The 16,052-nt window shown below is 37.8% G+C and overlaps 2 protein-coding genes across 2 annotated transcripts in view; one reads left to right on the top strand and one right to left on the bottom strand.

The window, feature by feature from the left end:
* The window catches only part of LOC6559965, a 78,730-nt gene that overhangs the window by 55,734 nt on the left and 6,944 nt on the right, over positions 1 to 16,052 (bottom strand). The window lies entirely within an intron of this gene.
* On the top strand, positions 9,580 to 12,162 carry LOC6559742 (esterase B1). Its single transcript, XM_001986507.3, has 2 exons — positions 9,580 to 9,626; positions 10,168 to 12,162. The coding sequence occupies exons 1-2, from the start codon at positions 9,580 to 9,582 to the stop codon at positions 11,819 to 11,821; spliced, it is 1,701 nt and encodes a 566-aa protein (XP_001986543.1). The 3' UTR covers positions 11,822 to 12,162.

Raw genomic sequence — 16,052 nt, 5'->3', positions numbered from 1 at the left:
TGTTCATACTCCTTTTGATATAGTGAGCAGATCGTGGAGACTTAGACATAACCTGCATGCAGTTAAAGAAAGAAAGTATTCCCAGTTTCAACAAAACTAAACGTGACTATATCGACTTGGCTAGTGTTGCTGATAGATTTGATTGATTGAGTCGGATGCGTTACAAGCTCCTCGACAAAATTATAATATTCTCAATATTCATTCGATATTCTAACTGCAAGATAGTTTTTGGGAACTCAAATTATGTCCAGTTAAGTAAACAATTAAAATTCAGCTTGAATCAAATTAATTATATTTTACAAAATTGCGAACAAGAACATTTTTCACTTATTTTAAGTCCAACAATGCTTGCAATGAGTTTTTTGTAATGCACTCGACTTTAGTTTTTACTTTTATTTTACGATTTCTCAAATTACTTGTTCCATGTATATTTTTTCAGAGTGTATTCAGTATCTACCCCATCCACGCGTTCCCCCACCACTGTTGGTGTGCACTCACATCAATCTGGACAGCGCCAAGTCATCCATATTTATTGATCCGACGCCGAGCGGTCAAATGGCGTCGCCAGCGTTGTTGGCTTCTGTTCTCCACTTTCCCAGCCCCGTAACCCACTCCCACTGCCAGCCTCAACCCAGTTTGGTTTCTCCCCCCAACCACCCTCCCGCCACACGATGCCATCAAGCGGCTCTTATGAGAACGCGTTCGTCATTTTTATTCATACATATATACATATATATATATGTATGTATATATATATATTTTTTTTTTTCGTTTTCATGTTTGCTTGTTTTATTTGTTGTTGTCTTCTGCACCTCCGCCTCCACCTCCAGCTCCAGCTCCAGGTTGCCATCACCTCCTACTTCTTCATCGGTTCGCTGGCTGCTCGTTGTTTCGGTTTTTATGTTGTTGATAAGCATTTTCAAAATGGGGGTCATGACCGTTTAATAACTTTATATGAAGAGGCTTTTTTCTCTCTGCTTCTGTCTTCTTTTTTCTTCTTCTTTTTCTTCTTGTTTTTTGTGCTTATAACTTTTGTTTCGTGCCTGTATTTGTCTGTTAAGCATAGAACCAGTGAGCGGGACCGAGACAGCGAGCGAATTGTGCGTTTGTTTGAGGTCGTGATTATATATCAAGCGGTCACCGTATACTTAAAAAATAATTGTAACTCTTAAGCGAACATCCTAAAGTTTATTGGCCAAACTTTTTTTTTATTTACTAAAGCCATTAACAATATGAAAATGGATATGGGGAAGTTGTGCAAAATCATGAAACAGGCAGAAGGAAGCATATTCGATCTCTTAATGTGTATATATATATTTTTTTGATCAGCTTGAAATGCCTAATCGATTTAGCCATGGCCGTCCATCCATTCAAATCTGCATCCGTCTGTGTATAAAAATTAATCTCAGAGACTATCCGAGCCAAAGACATTAAAATTTCAAATATACCGCTGATCAAGTTTATTTAATTTTATCGATAACTGTACGTTGGCAACAAAAGTAGCAATTGTAAAGATATTGACTTTCAATTGTTATATAATATATAATATCAATTGTTATCCATTATTGATCAACTGTGAAATTTTAATTAAGATCGTACAAGAAGGACAGACACAAAATACAGGGTATCTTCGAGTCGAGTTCTCTTGACCAGCGCATTATAACATGCTTAGCCTCATTTGATGCTCATTATGAGAGAACAATTTTTCAATTATATTAAATATGGTCATCATTTCTCTATGTTTTTATAGGGGTAATCCCCTTAGTGTATATGTATTTTATTTTTTTTTGTCTAGCATCACCTGCTTAGCCAGTTTCTTTGCAGACAGGGTATAAGTTGAACAGATTTAAATGAAAATCAATTTTATTTATTTTGATTTGCACGTAAATTTATACATCTTCTTCTTCTTATTCGCCGTGGTTGAATTTGAATTGGTTTTTGCTCAAAACTCAATGCTAGAAAAACATGTTCTATGCATTTATTTATTTATTTATGCGATTAATATGCATTGATGCCTGACCACAGTAAATTTATGTATTGCAGACGCTGGCAATTTGGGTCAACTTTGATTGATTGATTGATTGCACATTTATCGCCTTGAGATTAGCGATACATGCCTTGTTGCAAGTAATATCATTCCACTACCAAGCTCGCTGAGGAAGTGAAACGATCGATTAAGAATAATATATATATATGGCAGAGACAATACTATAATATATACATCCCATTAGAGGCATAAGCGATAGCAATCTCAAATACAGATTACACTATCAGCATTATTGTCATTATCTGTTAACGTTGAATACACAATAAGTATATATATATATATATATATATCTGTGGTGTGGTGGTAAATTGTTGATAATGTGCTCATTGCAACACATTTACCTAATCATAGCGTGCCATTACAGTTATAGGAAGTTCCCAATCGATTGCGCAATTAAACCGATTGTTTCCGTTCTCAGTGGCATCACTTGTTGCAATTGAATTGAATTGAAATTGCTTGTCGGCTAGATTATGAATATTCATCATCAGTTTGATGTGAATCTGATTAAAATTTGTTTAGCTTTCCATAGTGGGAACTCGTACGAAACGATAATCAAATGAAGCAACTTTGAATATGCGATGGAACGAGTTACTTTAAACTTTAAATTGCTGTATCAGTTTAAAATAGCACCCTAAACTAATAATAGCTACTGTAGTAACATTAATAATTGAGTAATTGGATGGCTTAGCAACCATCAACTGTTTACTATTTATATACTTAATCCCTAGCTATAAATTACTGTAGTACTTAGACCTAGATTTAAATTGCTGTAGTTGTTTAAAAAAAACGCCCTAAGCTAATAATAATTACTGTAGAAATTACATAAATAATTGAGTAATTGGATGGCTCAACTGTTTACTATTTATATACTAAATCCCTAGCAATAAATTACTGTACTTGAAACTATCACACGTAAATATTAATAATTACTACAGTAATCACATTAATAATTGACAATTGTTTTTCCATTATTCGTTTACCTTTTCGCTTTGCTGATCTTTAAGTATCAGATATGTCTTTAGTTTCTTGTAGTCCTTCCAGCCATTTGTATCCTTTGGCTTAAAGTTGATAACCGATGTCTCCGCTGTGGCTGCACTATCTTTATTATTACTGTGGTCGCCCACAACGACTGTGAGATTTTGAGCCATATTTTTATAGGGTATATTTTGTGTATTGTGTATTCACTGTTATTTAACAGGCAGAACTCCCAAGAGCCGCTGTATTAGTATATGTTTGCCGATATTCACGGCATTTCCAATTACTCAATTTATGCAATTTTCACATTTGCATTTGAATGAATCACTTTTTTCGTTTATTGTTTTATTCACATTGTTGTGGTTTTGTTGATGAATTAGCGTTTTTCTTTGCCGGCAGCACCCTAATTACAGCACGAAACAAGTTAAATTAAATTGAAACTGATTTAAGCGTTGTTGTTGTTGTTGTCTTTGTGGTTATTGTTGTGCAGTTGGGCGTGGCAATAAACGATTATAATGTTGATGATGATGTTGACCATACACACACACACACACACACACACATACGATTCGTATTCGTATCCGTTTCGAGCCAATGAGAATGAGACTAAGGCCCCCAGCACAAAACTCACGCACGCGATCGGTGATAGACCTCAACAGAATGATAATGATAATGATGATGATGATGATGGTGATGATGATAATTCAATTATTAAGTGCATGTGTTGCAGGTAAGTGCGATCATAAAATATGCCAGCTGAATGCCCCCTGTTGCATCGTTACATTGTTTAAATAACCGCCTCAGCTGTACACAGAGAGAAAAAAGAGAGAAGCAAGCGCATTTGATCATAGCGCAAGCCTGTACACAGATAGAGAAAGAGAGAAAATTCGAACTAAGTCATCTAGATCTTAAAGTAAGCTCAAAACCCTCGACTTTAATGATTTCAAACTGAGTTGACTAACAAGTACGAAATAGTTGGAGAAATAACTCTCAGTGTACTTGCTGCTGCCGCCAAATAAATACGAACTAAAATATATATGATATACTCTATTTGGGAACATTTTGTAGAGGATAAATTTTCATCGCAAGGAATGTCAAAAAAAAATAGAATATTCACATGATATTTATCAGAAAGACTATTATGAATTTGTAGAAGGTATTATTGGCTTGGTCACGATGATGGGCTAATCAGCTTTCAGGTAATAATAAATATAATACGACGGACATTGATATAATTATCAATAATGTGATTTTAATCATGGAAATAGTTCAGTTTTAATATGAGTGCAATCAAAATTAATCTCTTCGAACTTAGCCGATTCGATTCGATTTGACAACACAAATTAGTCAAACAGCAACAACTCATCTCGACAACTTGAACCCGGTTAATTGACGTTCATAAATAATGAAGGACTTGAAAACATGGCCTTCATTCACTCAGAGCAAAGCACACAACACAAACAATGGACGGGGACTTGGTAGACAAGGACAATGCAATACAACAAGAAGCTATTTTTATATAGCTAGCGGGGGGAGCGGGGGGAGGCGTGCCAATTATTGTATGACCCACTTAAGTGACAATGTGCGTGTGACTTGGTCTAAAGTTGGTTGCTATACTTGTTGTTCTTGTTGTTATTATTATTACGGTGGGCGATATAAATCAACAGTCGCACGCAAATAAATCAAGTTAAATAACCGATAACAAATACAAATATAAAAGACGACAACGCAACGGGGGCCAGGAAGATTGAGAAAAAAAATGGAAGAAGAATAAGCAGTAACGGCAGCGACTGCACATGAAACGGTTATTTTTAGAAACGGTAATACAAACGCAAACGTGTCACGCAAACGCACACACAAACCGAATGACGACAAAGTAAACGGTATTTGTTGCTATTGTTGTCGCCTTTTTATTACTTGGCTTGCGCGCACTTGCTTAAGCGCCTTTCTGTACGCGACGACATTCATGTAGTTCACACAGACACACACATACACACTCACATACACACCCACAGTGAGAAACACGCATAGAGGTTAAAGCAATTTCACTCTGCAAAATGGCCGGGCGAAGTCTAATAAGCGTAAGCAGAGCTACTTATTAGAGATGGCAGCGTGACAACAACAGACTAAATAAATTATGCAAATTTATCGTTATTATTGTTTAGTTTGAATTAAGTAAAAACAACGCACAGATTTAGTGCCCTACAATTCCATTAATTCATATAAATATTTTTTGATTAAACAGTATTTTTTTTATATTGAAACACTTTTGTAACATTGAACTATATTTTCATAATTTCACACGATCAGTTTTCACACATTGCTAAATTTGACTTTTGCTGCTTCATCAATTATCAATAATACACTCATAAACAAAATAAAAGGCTATTTTATTTTTTTTGTTGATTACAGTTGCCATTATTATGCCAGATTGTTGTTGTTTTGACAGAAACCAGTTTGCGGAAAGGCAATGCCAAAATTACCGGCAACCGTTGCGATTATTACTGTTGTTCATGTTGTTGATGTTGTTGATGTCACTCCTGGCTGATGTTGGTTTGCTTTGGCTGCTAAGGTAGTAGCTGGAGACATTGAACCGCATTGACAGCCGTGACTTTTGTTTGCTTATTTATTAACACACTCAATCGCACTCATACACATATACAAACAAGCCAACATACGAATATGCATGTGTGTGTGTCTGTCACGGCTTATGCATGCATGTATTTATGTATGTGTGTCGGTTTATAACTGCTTTCATTTTTAACAGCCACTCGTGCAGTTATCAATTTTGTATTTAATATGCTTACACACAGACACACACACTTGCACAGCTGACTGAAAGTGTGAGTGCTCATTAAGCGATTGCCGCAATTGGTGCGTGATAACACTTACACAAACAAACAAACACACACACACGCACACGAAACGTCGACGACGACGAGCTCAATAAACAAGCACATATGATTAACGGGAATTTGAGTTCGAAGCATGCGTCCCAATTGGAATGCTTACGCCTGCGTCCGACAACCGACGACGACTGACTGACTGCGACGTCGCGCTAAAAAGCTGATAGAGCCAGAGCCCTGTTATTGTTATTGTTGTTGCCGGCGCTGCTGCTGCTGTTGCTGCTGCTTCTGTTTCTGTTATTTGTTGTTTTTGTGCTGCGGGCGCAAAGAAAACAAAGCGAAGGCAGCTAAAACAAAACTGCAAACAAACAACGCAGTCGCAACCGTCGTCGTCGCCGTCGTGGGCCGCAGAAGCAGCACGAGTCGTCAACAAAACTCTACGAAAAAAAACCGAAGTTAAACAGAACGAGAACAAGCCACAAATTGGAAGCAGCGAATGCTAAAAACAAAAACACAAACCAAGGCAAAAGAGCGCACAACAACAACAGCAACAATAATAAAGAGGAACCAGGGAGTCGTGCAAAGTGAACTAGCTCGTGGGCTCAAAAAGAATGAAAACAAAATAAAAACTGTTAAGCTAAAATTGTACATAGATCATTTCATATTCGCATATTGAAGGCTGCTCATGAACCACATTCTCCAGCCCTGAAAATTGTGTGACATTTGGAAAAACAATTTGTACACGAGCTACTCTCGCTAACGTCAACAAAACAATAGGGCAGGCAAGCAAAACAAACATTGAGCACAAGAAAGGCAAAAACCAAACAACAGACAGCAGACAAGCAGTGAAGCGACAAAGAGAGAGAGAGAGAGAGAAAAAAAGCGGGTCGTCACCTTTAACAGTAGGCGGCATGTAAACACAATGGAGGCGCGGCGAATCCAAAGACGAAGACGAAAACGAAGTCGATGACGACAACGAACGTAGCGAGCGTGCGACAAGGAGAGGAGAGACGGAGGCGTGGAGAGAAATGTGAAACGTTTTGCACTTGTGGAGGTCGAGCCAAGAGCCAAGAATCATGATGATGATGGCATCAGGACATAGTAACTTTCTATATATATATATATATTATGTGTATGTGTGTGTGTGCTGTTTGTTTATGCGTAGCCCAGACTGCAGTTGCAGTTGCAGTTGGCGCCGGCAGCAGCAATAACAGCAACAATGAAAGCTGGGTAAACGGTGCACAACAATAACAACAACAGCAAATATGAGCAAGCAAACAAACAAACAAGCATACATAAATTGCACTGTGTGTATTTATTTATTTAGTCGATGGCAACAGCAGCACACAAATGCTACAATAAAACGGAATCTGCACAATGCTATGACAACTGGGGAATGAATGGGAATGGGGATGGGGATGAACTGGGAGGGCAGCAGTTGTATTCATCTCATGCTCACACTGAGTACTTGTGTACCTGGCAACCGTCAACAGACACCCAGGCAGACAGACCGAGGCCATGGGTGAGGCAGATCGTAGGGCGGGGCAGGAGAGTGCTTAAGAGATGATGCCAAATTGAATTTAATACGAGGTTCGTTCATCCCGAATGTCAATATGGCAATTTAAAAAAGAGCTTTTTTTTCTCTGTTGCACGCAAAATATAAAAAATATTTTCAGTGAGCGAATACTAACAATATAAATTGTTTCAGATCGCTTCAAATAAGACGACAAGGAATCTTTGTGTATTTAAAAGTAATTAAACAGGAAGCAAGCTTTAAATGTAATTGCAGGCGACTTCTTTAAAGTAAATATTTAAATTAATGTTGACAACATGTCGTATGAGTAACAGATGAGATGCACATATCTTATTTGTCTCATTTAAGTTTACATTTGTAGCTTATAGTGTGTGTGTGTGTGTGGGTGTGTGCAACCAAGCCCCTAAGATAACAAAAAGCAAGAAGCGTAAATTGTTCAAGGACTAAGCACGCAGGGGGAACAACAATAACAATAACGACAGCAAAGCTAAGCAAACAAAATGCGAACGGAGTCAGACGCCAAGTTCTCGAGACTGAGCAGGAGGAGGAGCAAATGGAATGTTAGTTTAAAGCAGACCAAGTGTGAAATAATCACATTAAGTAACATAAGTAGACGAAGGAGACGACGATGACGACGACGACGACAATAAACAAAACTTTGCTCAGTTCCCCAATGCCGCCAGACAACTACGATGCCAGGACACAAGTGCCTCAAGTCACAAGCAGTCGGTTGCCAGGGACAACCTGCCCAGCTTGCTCTATCTCTGTCTTTCTCTCACTCTGTCCGGCTTTCTCTTTCCCTATTGTCTCCCTTTCAAGTGTCGAGCAGCGAATTTCAAAGGCAACAGCAGCGACAAGTCAAATGATTCTTATCTAGTGCAATGCAGAACGTGAACAAAGAACAGGACACAGACTGTCCTGTGATGGGTGCTTACATCTGAGAGGTGCCTCCCCTGGGTGGGGGGCATTATCAAGTCTTAAATGCTCAACTAATGACCAACAGTCAGAATATCGAAATTGTGTATCAGTTTTGATTCAAATACACATCTCAGTCTCAGTTGAGCGGCTTGGAATTTGTTGCCTCATTACTATTAAGGGATTTTAGTTTAAAAAAAAGTACTAAATAGAGCCGAATTAGGTATAAAAAGTCAAAGGTTGATTATATTTGACTTTCGCGTGTAAAATTCTTGACTTTTCTTTACTTGCAGTACGATAATAAACTATAAATCATAGCGAAAACAAGTAAAAAAATATCTACTCTATTGATATTATACTGAAAACAGCTTCAGAACTTATATAATGAAAACTTATAAAACATGAATTATTTATTCCCAAAAAGGGTCAAGAAACGAATAAACAAATAAATTGTGGTTGAATAGTGTGTTAAAAGTCTATAACTATCATGAGTTATGGATCTTTATTTGAAGTCTATGGATGTTTATCGTGTTAAAAGGTAAATGTCCTGATTAAAACACTGGGTTGCCTTCCATTTTTATTAACGCAATTCTCAGTGAAAAAATGGGATCTGCGAAAAGCATGTGTTCAATTTGCACATGACTCATAGCATAGTTTTATATATAGATATAGATATGTATATATGTAAACATATATCCACATGTATTCATTTAACACATACACACACACACACATACTTATTAAGGCACACAGAGCGGCCTTTTAGACAATTTTTGTGCTGATGACGTTGCCTGTTGATGGGGCTGTGGCGCCTCAAGTCTTTGATGACCTAATTGTGTATGTAAAACCGCCCCTGTTGCTTTGCACATATATATATATATAGATAGATACATAAATGTACATATAGCGTTGTTTATATCTGCTACTTGCGAATGAAAAGTTCTTATGAATGTTAATTTGCAAATTGACCTTTAGTCATTTGGCTGCTCTCTGTTTACACATTATGATTAAAGTTGACCCACAATCAGTCAATCTAATAATATGTGGTACATTTGCATTAGACTGTCCCAGCTGTTTGTCGCGATTTTATCTAATCATTTAGTCAGCACTGTGAATTCAATGCTGTAGAAGCACTTTAGTGTCTGTTGGGCTTCTGAACGTGTTGGATGTGCTGCGGAACATTGAAACAGATCACATTTATAGAAGAAATACATATATATTTTACATATATATATATATAAAAATAATACATTTGTGGAACTATGGATCTGCACTTGAGTTTTTCCGATAAATTCAAGTTGTCCGCAAAGTAAGTGGAAAGTGCCTTAGTTTATTGGTAATCTGTCTGCGCGATTAATGGTTTGGTAACTTAAAGTGCTCATTTATTGTGACGCAGATTATTTATTCATTGTTTGCTTAGATAAGATAACTGGTAGTCAAATATTAGCAAGCTGCACGGATGGAGACAGGTAAAACGATAGGAGCGAAAATAAGAGTTTACGAAGCTTATAAATTAAAACTAATCCTTTTTGAAAATGAGAAACATAATTCAAAGCTGAGCACACATTGAATATTTGTAGATTAACCAAACTTGTGCAACTAAACTAAATTAATTCATTTTTTTTAAATAGTAGAACCCAACTGTTGATTTTGACTAGCTGCCAGTAGGGAAGGCAAACTTTAAGAGCTCGGAAGCAACTAGTTTCCTGACGTCAAACACAATGTGCATTAAATTTATCTTAACTCTATCTATCTATCTAGATGGAAAAGTAATTAAGCTAAAATTAATAGACTTTAATTTTGCTTTTCTTATCCATAACTGAAATTAAAGTACAACCAATATATTTCAGAACCATTGGGCACAAGGTAGTGCAGTACCGCCTGAGCACGGGACGTTCAAAACAGCTAGACACAAAATGTGGCAAGGTGAAGGGCATGGAACGGAAGACCTACTATGATGGCGAATCGTATTACTCCTTTGAGGGCATACCCTACGCCCAGCCACCGTTGGGTGAGCTACGCTTCCGGGCACCGCAACCGGCCAAGAACTGGGAGGGTGTCAGGGACTGCACCTATGCCAGATCGCAGCCGATGCAGAAGAATTCCATAATGAACATCGTGGAGGGCTCCGAAAACTGTTTGTACCTCAATGTGTATGTCAAGCAGCTGGAGACACCGCGTAAGCTGCCTGTCATGGTCTGGATCTATGGCGGTGGATTTCAATTTGGTGGAGCTACACGTGACATCTACGCACCGGACTATTTCATGAAACATGATGTGCTGCTTGTGACCTTCAATTATCGTGTGGGTGCACTGGGATTCTTGAGCCTAAAGGATCGCGATTTGCAGGTGCCGGGCAATGCCGGACTCAAGGATCAGGTGCTGGCGTTGCGTTGGGTGCACGACAACATTGCGAGTTTCAATGGCGATGTGGATAACATAACGTTGATGGGTGAAAGTGCTGGTGCTGCGTCGTCACACATCATGATGCTTACGGAACAGACGCGAGGACTCTTCCATCGGGTCATTTTGCAATCGGGATCGGCGCTCTGCGAGTGGGGAACCCACACAGATCGCAACTGGGTTCAGCGTTTGGCCAAACGGATGGGCTACAAAGCCGATGAGGCGGACGAGAAGCAACTGTTGCAGTTCCTCAGGAATGCACCCGCCACCCAGTTGGCGCACTGCGGCAGTGCAATTGTCACGCAGGAGGAACAACGAAATTATCAAATCATCGCCTTTGGGCCCGTTATCGAGCCGTATGTGGGTGAGGATTGTGTGATACCGCGTCCACATCTCGAGCAATTGGCCAGCGCCTGGAGCAATGAGCTGCCCCTTATCATTGGTGGCACCTCGTTCGAGGGACTCTTCAGCTATCAGTCAACGCTGCACGATCGGGAGCACATGCTGAGTGCTTTTGAGGCAATCATTCCGCCATCCGTTCGCGATGCCATCGATGCCGATGAGCTGGCCGAGCAGCTGCGTCGTCTGAAGCTGGCCTACTTTGATGATGCGGATCGTGCCAAAATGGAGCTGTTTGAGTGTCTGCGTCTGTTGAGTGTCAAGCATTTCTGGCATGGCATTCATCGATCCCTGCTCGCACGATTGGCCTATGCACCGGCCACGCCCACCTACCTCTATCGCTTTGACATGGACTCGCCACATTTCAATCACTTCCGCATTTTGAATTGTGGACGCAACGTGCGTGGTGTCTGCCATGCGGATGATGTCTCCTATATGTTCTACACACTGCTCTCGTCCAAATTGGATAGGGCATCTCTCGAATATCGTACCATTGAGCGTCTCATTGGCATGTGGACTTCTTTTGCGACAACTGGTGATCCCAATTGCAAGCAAATTGAGCCCACCAAATGGGAACCACTGCGTCCAGGTGGTTCCGAGCTCTGTCTCAACATTGGTGAGGAACTGGAGTTTAAGCCACTGCCGGAGAGCAAGGAGTTTGTCCTTTGGGATAGCTTCTACACAAGAGAGACTTTATATTGACAAGGAGGAGGATAAGTCTCTTGAATGTGGAACACAATCTCCTAGCTATATGATTTTAAAATTGCTGCATTTAATGAACAATTCAATTTTTAACTTGCTTCAGCGATTCTTTTTTTGAAAGTCTGCAAAACGTGTAATCGATTATTATCGATTGTTAGCGTGAACGAGACAGCAAGTAAATTATTGCCATAAACGTATTAATTATTAATTTTAAATGGAAAAGTAAGATTTCTCACAAATTGTTCACTGTGTAAAATGAATTCTTGTTTTGTGTATGCTGACCTATTTTAGTTATTTAAATATTTATACTTCGTTCACATAGACATGGTATATATAATGCTTTGCTCTACTTATTTGACATATAATGCCTTCTTTATGAATATCGTATGTACGTTTAAATATTAAATAATATTAAATATAAATATATGCTGTTTCTTATACTTATAGCCAACTTTACTCTTCACAGCTAATGGTCGAGAAACTGGAAAGTTTTTGGTATTCCCTTCAAGCAGTTTTTGAGGACGTAATTTTAAGATGAATTTCAAGCTAGAATTGGCTTGAAGTCACTTATTGAGGAGTTGATTTTCGAGTCAAAATTGCGTTTTTAACTTTAAATGTAGCTTTGAACTAGGGCTCAAACCATGCTAGAAAAACCTTGATTTTTTCAAATCGGAGCATTTTTGATAAAGTTATGGCTCTGGGAAGTTTTGATACTGCCCTGAAGGCATTTTTTGAGAGTATCTATATTATTTAGCAATGTCAGTTGAGCTGTCTGTCGGTTACAAATACAAATTGGGTTTCGTTTTGTCGTCAGAATCAATATTCACATGATTAATCAATTTATGTAGCAATCATTCGCAGTTTTGGGCCAATTTAAGTCGTCCACGTCAAGAAAATTAGTAATTTAAATGTGTAAGCTCATGAAATAAACATTTATTACATATACATATATTATGGGTTTTGTTTTATGGAGAGAGTATTTCAAAATTAATCACCCTTGCATAGAGCATTTTTGTTTAATTTGCTAAACCGGTTTGATCCGAATTTTGGCTATCTGCCGGATTGGCAACGTGCCAAAAAATGCTCGGGCACCCAGGTCATTGTTTTCATTCTCATAATTCGCTTTAAGTTCGACCATTCACAGAAGAAATACTTAAAAATAAATGCTACATAAATTGCCAACTAACCGAATCGCAGACTTATTCATTATAGACAAACGCCGTGACAAACGCAAAATGATTGTTGTTCGAAATCTACCGAAGAAGTATAATAATAAAAGCGGCAACACAAAAGAAATCGAGCTAATTTAAACATTTGTCACCAAACCAACGAACATCAAAAAAAAAATGTAGTTGCAAATGGTTCATTGTATTTTATAATGGCATCCATGGCTTGACAAGCACAGTTTAGTTCGCATACCTCGCATGGAAAAGCAAGAAGGGTATACGAAAGACTCATTTTTATAAATAGCTATAACTATTTTAAACATTTCACATATTTTGAAGCTGAATAACAATTATAGCAGCGCTACACAAAAGCCTTGAAAATGCAATATTTATAGTTTCCAAGCCTTAAAATTTGTTATTTGCCTATAAAAAAAAAGAGTTTGGTTCTTAGATACCCTTCCCAATAACCTAATCTAGACGAAAAGGGTCACTCTAAAGGTCTTGGTCACTCTAAAGGCTGAAAATGCTTTTCCCTGCGCTAGACACATGGATTATTATAGTATTATTCTATTCTATTATATTATTATTATTATTGGCTGGGAATAAATGGAGAATATTTCCATAGTCTAGTTTGCGCATTTCACCGTTTCACCCATTTTGGATTGATATTTTATTCATTCACATCGCACATTGAATTGGGCGAGAAAGAAACTTGGCGCTCAACCAGATCGATTTAAATTCGTTTAAATTGAATTTGATTTTTATTTTTTGTTGCCCGAAACGTTTTTAAAGATGAGCATAAATAATTAAATGCTTTTTCGCACTTTCCGTTTGGCCGTTTGTGCTGAATGGAATGGAAATTTGCGTACGTCATACGGTTGATGGCACCACAACCCACCTCCCTCACCAAACCCCACTGAATTGTGTCGAACAGGGGGTTTGGGGTTGTGGCTTTGATTGGTTTGTGGTTGGTTATTTTGGCTGGGTGCCAGCAAAAAAAAAATGCTCGTTTGAATTGCGCTGCTTTACTGGGTTAAATTTAATTAATTTGTCTCGTTGCCAGGATCGTCGTTGATTTTCAATGTTTGATTATTTATTCATTTTGCATTTTCACTGAATAGGCAACGGCGCGTCAAAGTTTATCCACCTATCTACTCCCACACATACCCCCCCATGAACACACACACACACCCCCTTCCCCATGTGCACCCTTTACCATCTCTTCACACCCGGCGGGGCATTGCAGCATTTGTAATTTTATTGCATTTATTTATTTATTATTTCATGCGCATTTTCTGTTTGTTTTATATGCTTCGATGTGTGTGTGTGTGCTTCTCTGAAATTTACACAATTCCAATTAATGGCATTTAATTATTTATCCCGCACATTTTACACATTGTGTATTCGCCCTGTTTCTGCCCCGGCAGCTGTGTGAATTTTGCATTTTTATGGAATGTTGCAACATTTTTGTGCTGTGAATATAAATTTCAAATGAAATACAGTTCGAGGATTGGTTTTGTGGGCGGTGTACGAGGGGAGTGGCAACTAAACCTCTGCTAAAAATGCAATACATTAAACTAGACTTTTTTTGTTTTTGTTTGGGAGTGTGTGAGAAAAAGGTTAAATAATTTCCAATATTTTATAACAGCTGCACAAATGAAAACATTTATTGCATTTTCTGAAAATTTAAGTTGAATTTGGAAACTGAGTGACGTATTTACAGTTATTACTCAATTTTTGTATTATAATTTTATTGTTCAGAATTCTTAAAGCGCTCTTTTAATTGCGATTCGTTTTAAATGCATTTGAATTTATATTATTTTAATTGTGATTAATATGAAAGATCTATTGAATAATCATTTCCAATACTAAACAAATATTATAATTGCTGTTTGTCATTCTTAATTTCATGCCAAAGCTGTTAATATTGATGAGGAAAAACGTTGTTGAAATTGTCAAACAATTATTGCACATTTTATAATTAAATGCTATATAAACATGCAAACTTAATGATATTTAAATGTGCTCCCTGAAATTTAAGTGAATCATAAACAAAATGCCTGATTAGCTGTGAGCTGTGTTAAAAATAACAATAAAAAAAAATCGACTTCGAAATTGCAGCTTTGTGGCTTTTGTTAATTTTAGTTCCCGTGTGTGTGTTTTTTTTTTCTCAAATCTTATCAATTATCAATTAATGTCAATGTCGTCGAGCACCAAAAATACATTTCGCATACAGAAATAACAGCGAAATAAAGCTACAAAAAAAATAAATACATAAAAAAAATCGCGACAAATAATCGCGGAAAGCTATTAAAATTTAATCAGCAACACAAGCGACCCTGCGGTCATAATTCCCACCAACAGAGTCATTTGGCAAGGCGCATGATAATTCTCTCCACAAACCCTGCTGACTCTCTGACTCCGAGACAGACTCGGACTCCGAGTCTGACTGATTAATCGCCTGTGGATCGACACATTAGCCGTTCAGCCGGGTTCAGTTTGCGGCGCCATCCCAAAAGCCATCTCCATCTCCCAATTATCATCATGAGAATCATCATCATCAGTCGCATTTACATTCAACCATAATCCACCATCCACACACTCATCATCATCATCGTTGTTGTTTATTTTGAATCGTGTTTACGTAAATTTACTTTCGCAAACGTTTTTATTTTATTTTATTTGCTTTGAGTTTCCCCACTTATCCATTCATTTTGCACGGTCTGCAACACTCAGTCCACACAGAAGCACTTCTATGTATGTACTTCAAATACATATATGCTTTTAAATTAAAGCATTATTTACACATATATGTTGCTAAAACTTTTGCATCTACAGCGGCAGTATTAATATGCATATTTAGGTCGAGTGCTCGACTAGAGAATACCCAGTACTCAGATATCAATCTGTATAACAAATATCGATTATCGATTAATACTAAAAACGGGAAATTTTACAAAAACTTAACCGATATCAAAGCCCCATATAAATATATATAATATATTGTAGCTTGTAGTTGGCGAGCTAGAGAAATTTTGGAATATTACTTCTCCTATTCCAAACAC

This window comes from Drosophila grimshawi, unplaced genomic scaffold (genome assembly GCF_018153295.1).
Source record: "Drosophila grimshawi isolate 15287-2541.00 unplaced genomic scaffold, ASM1815329v1 contig_1367, whole genome shotgun sequence".
Lineage (NCBI taxonomy): Eukaryota > Metazoa > Arthropoda > Insecta > Diptera > Drosophilidae > Drosophila > Drosophila grimshawi.
Note: the sequence above shows the minus strand (reverse complement) of the source record. Positions and strands in the feature narration are given on the sequence as shown.

Coding starts and splice junctions, on each gene's coding strand:
- LOC6559742 (XM_001986507.3), top strand. CDS start 9,580: ATGGATCTGCACTTGAGTTTTTCCGATAAATTCAAGTTGTCCGCAAA. Junction 9,627..10,167: donor AAATTCAAGTTGTCCGCAAA/GTAAGTGGAAAG, acceptor AATATATTTCAG/AACCATTGGGCACAAGGTAG.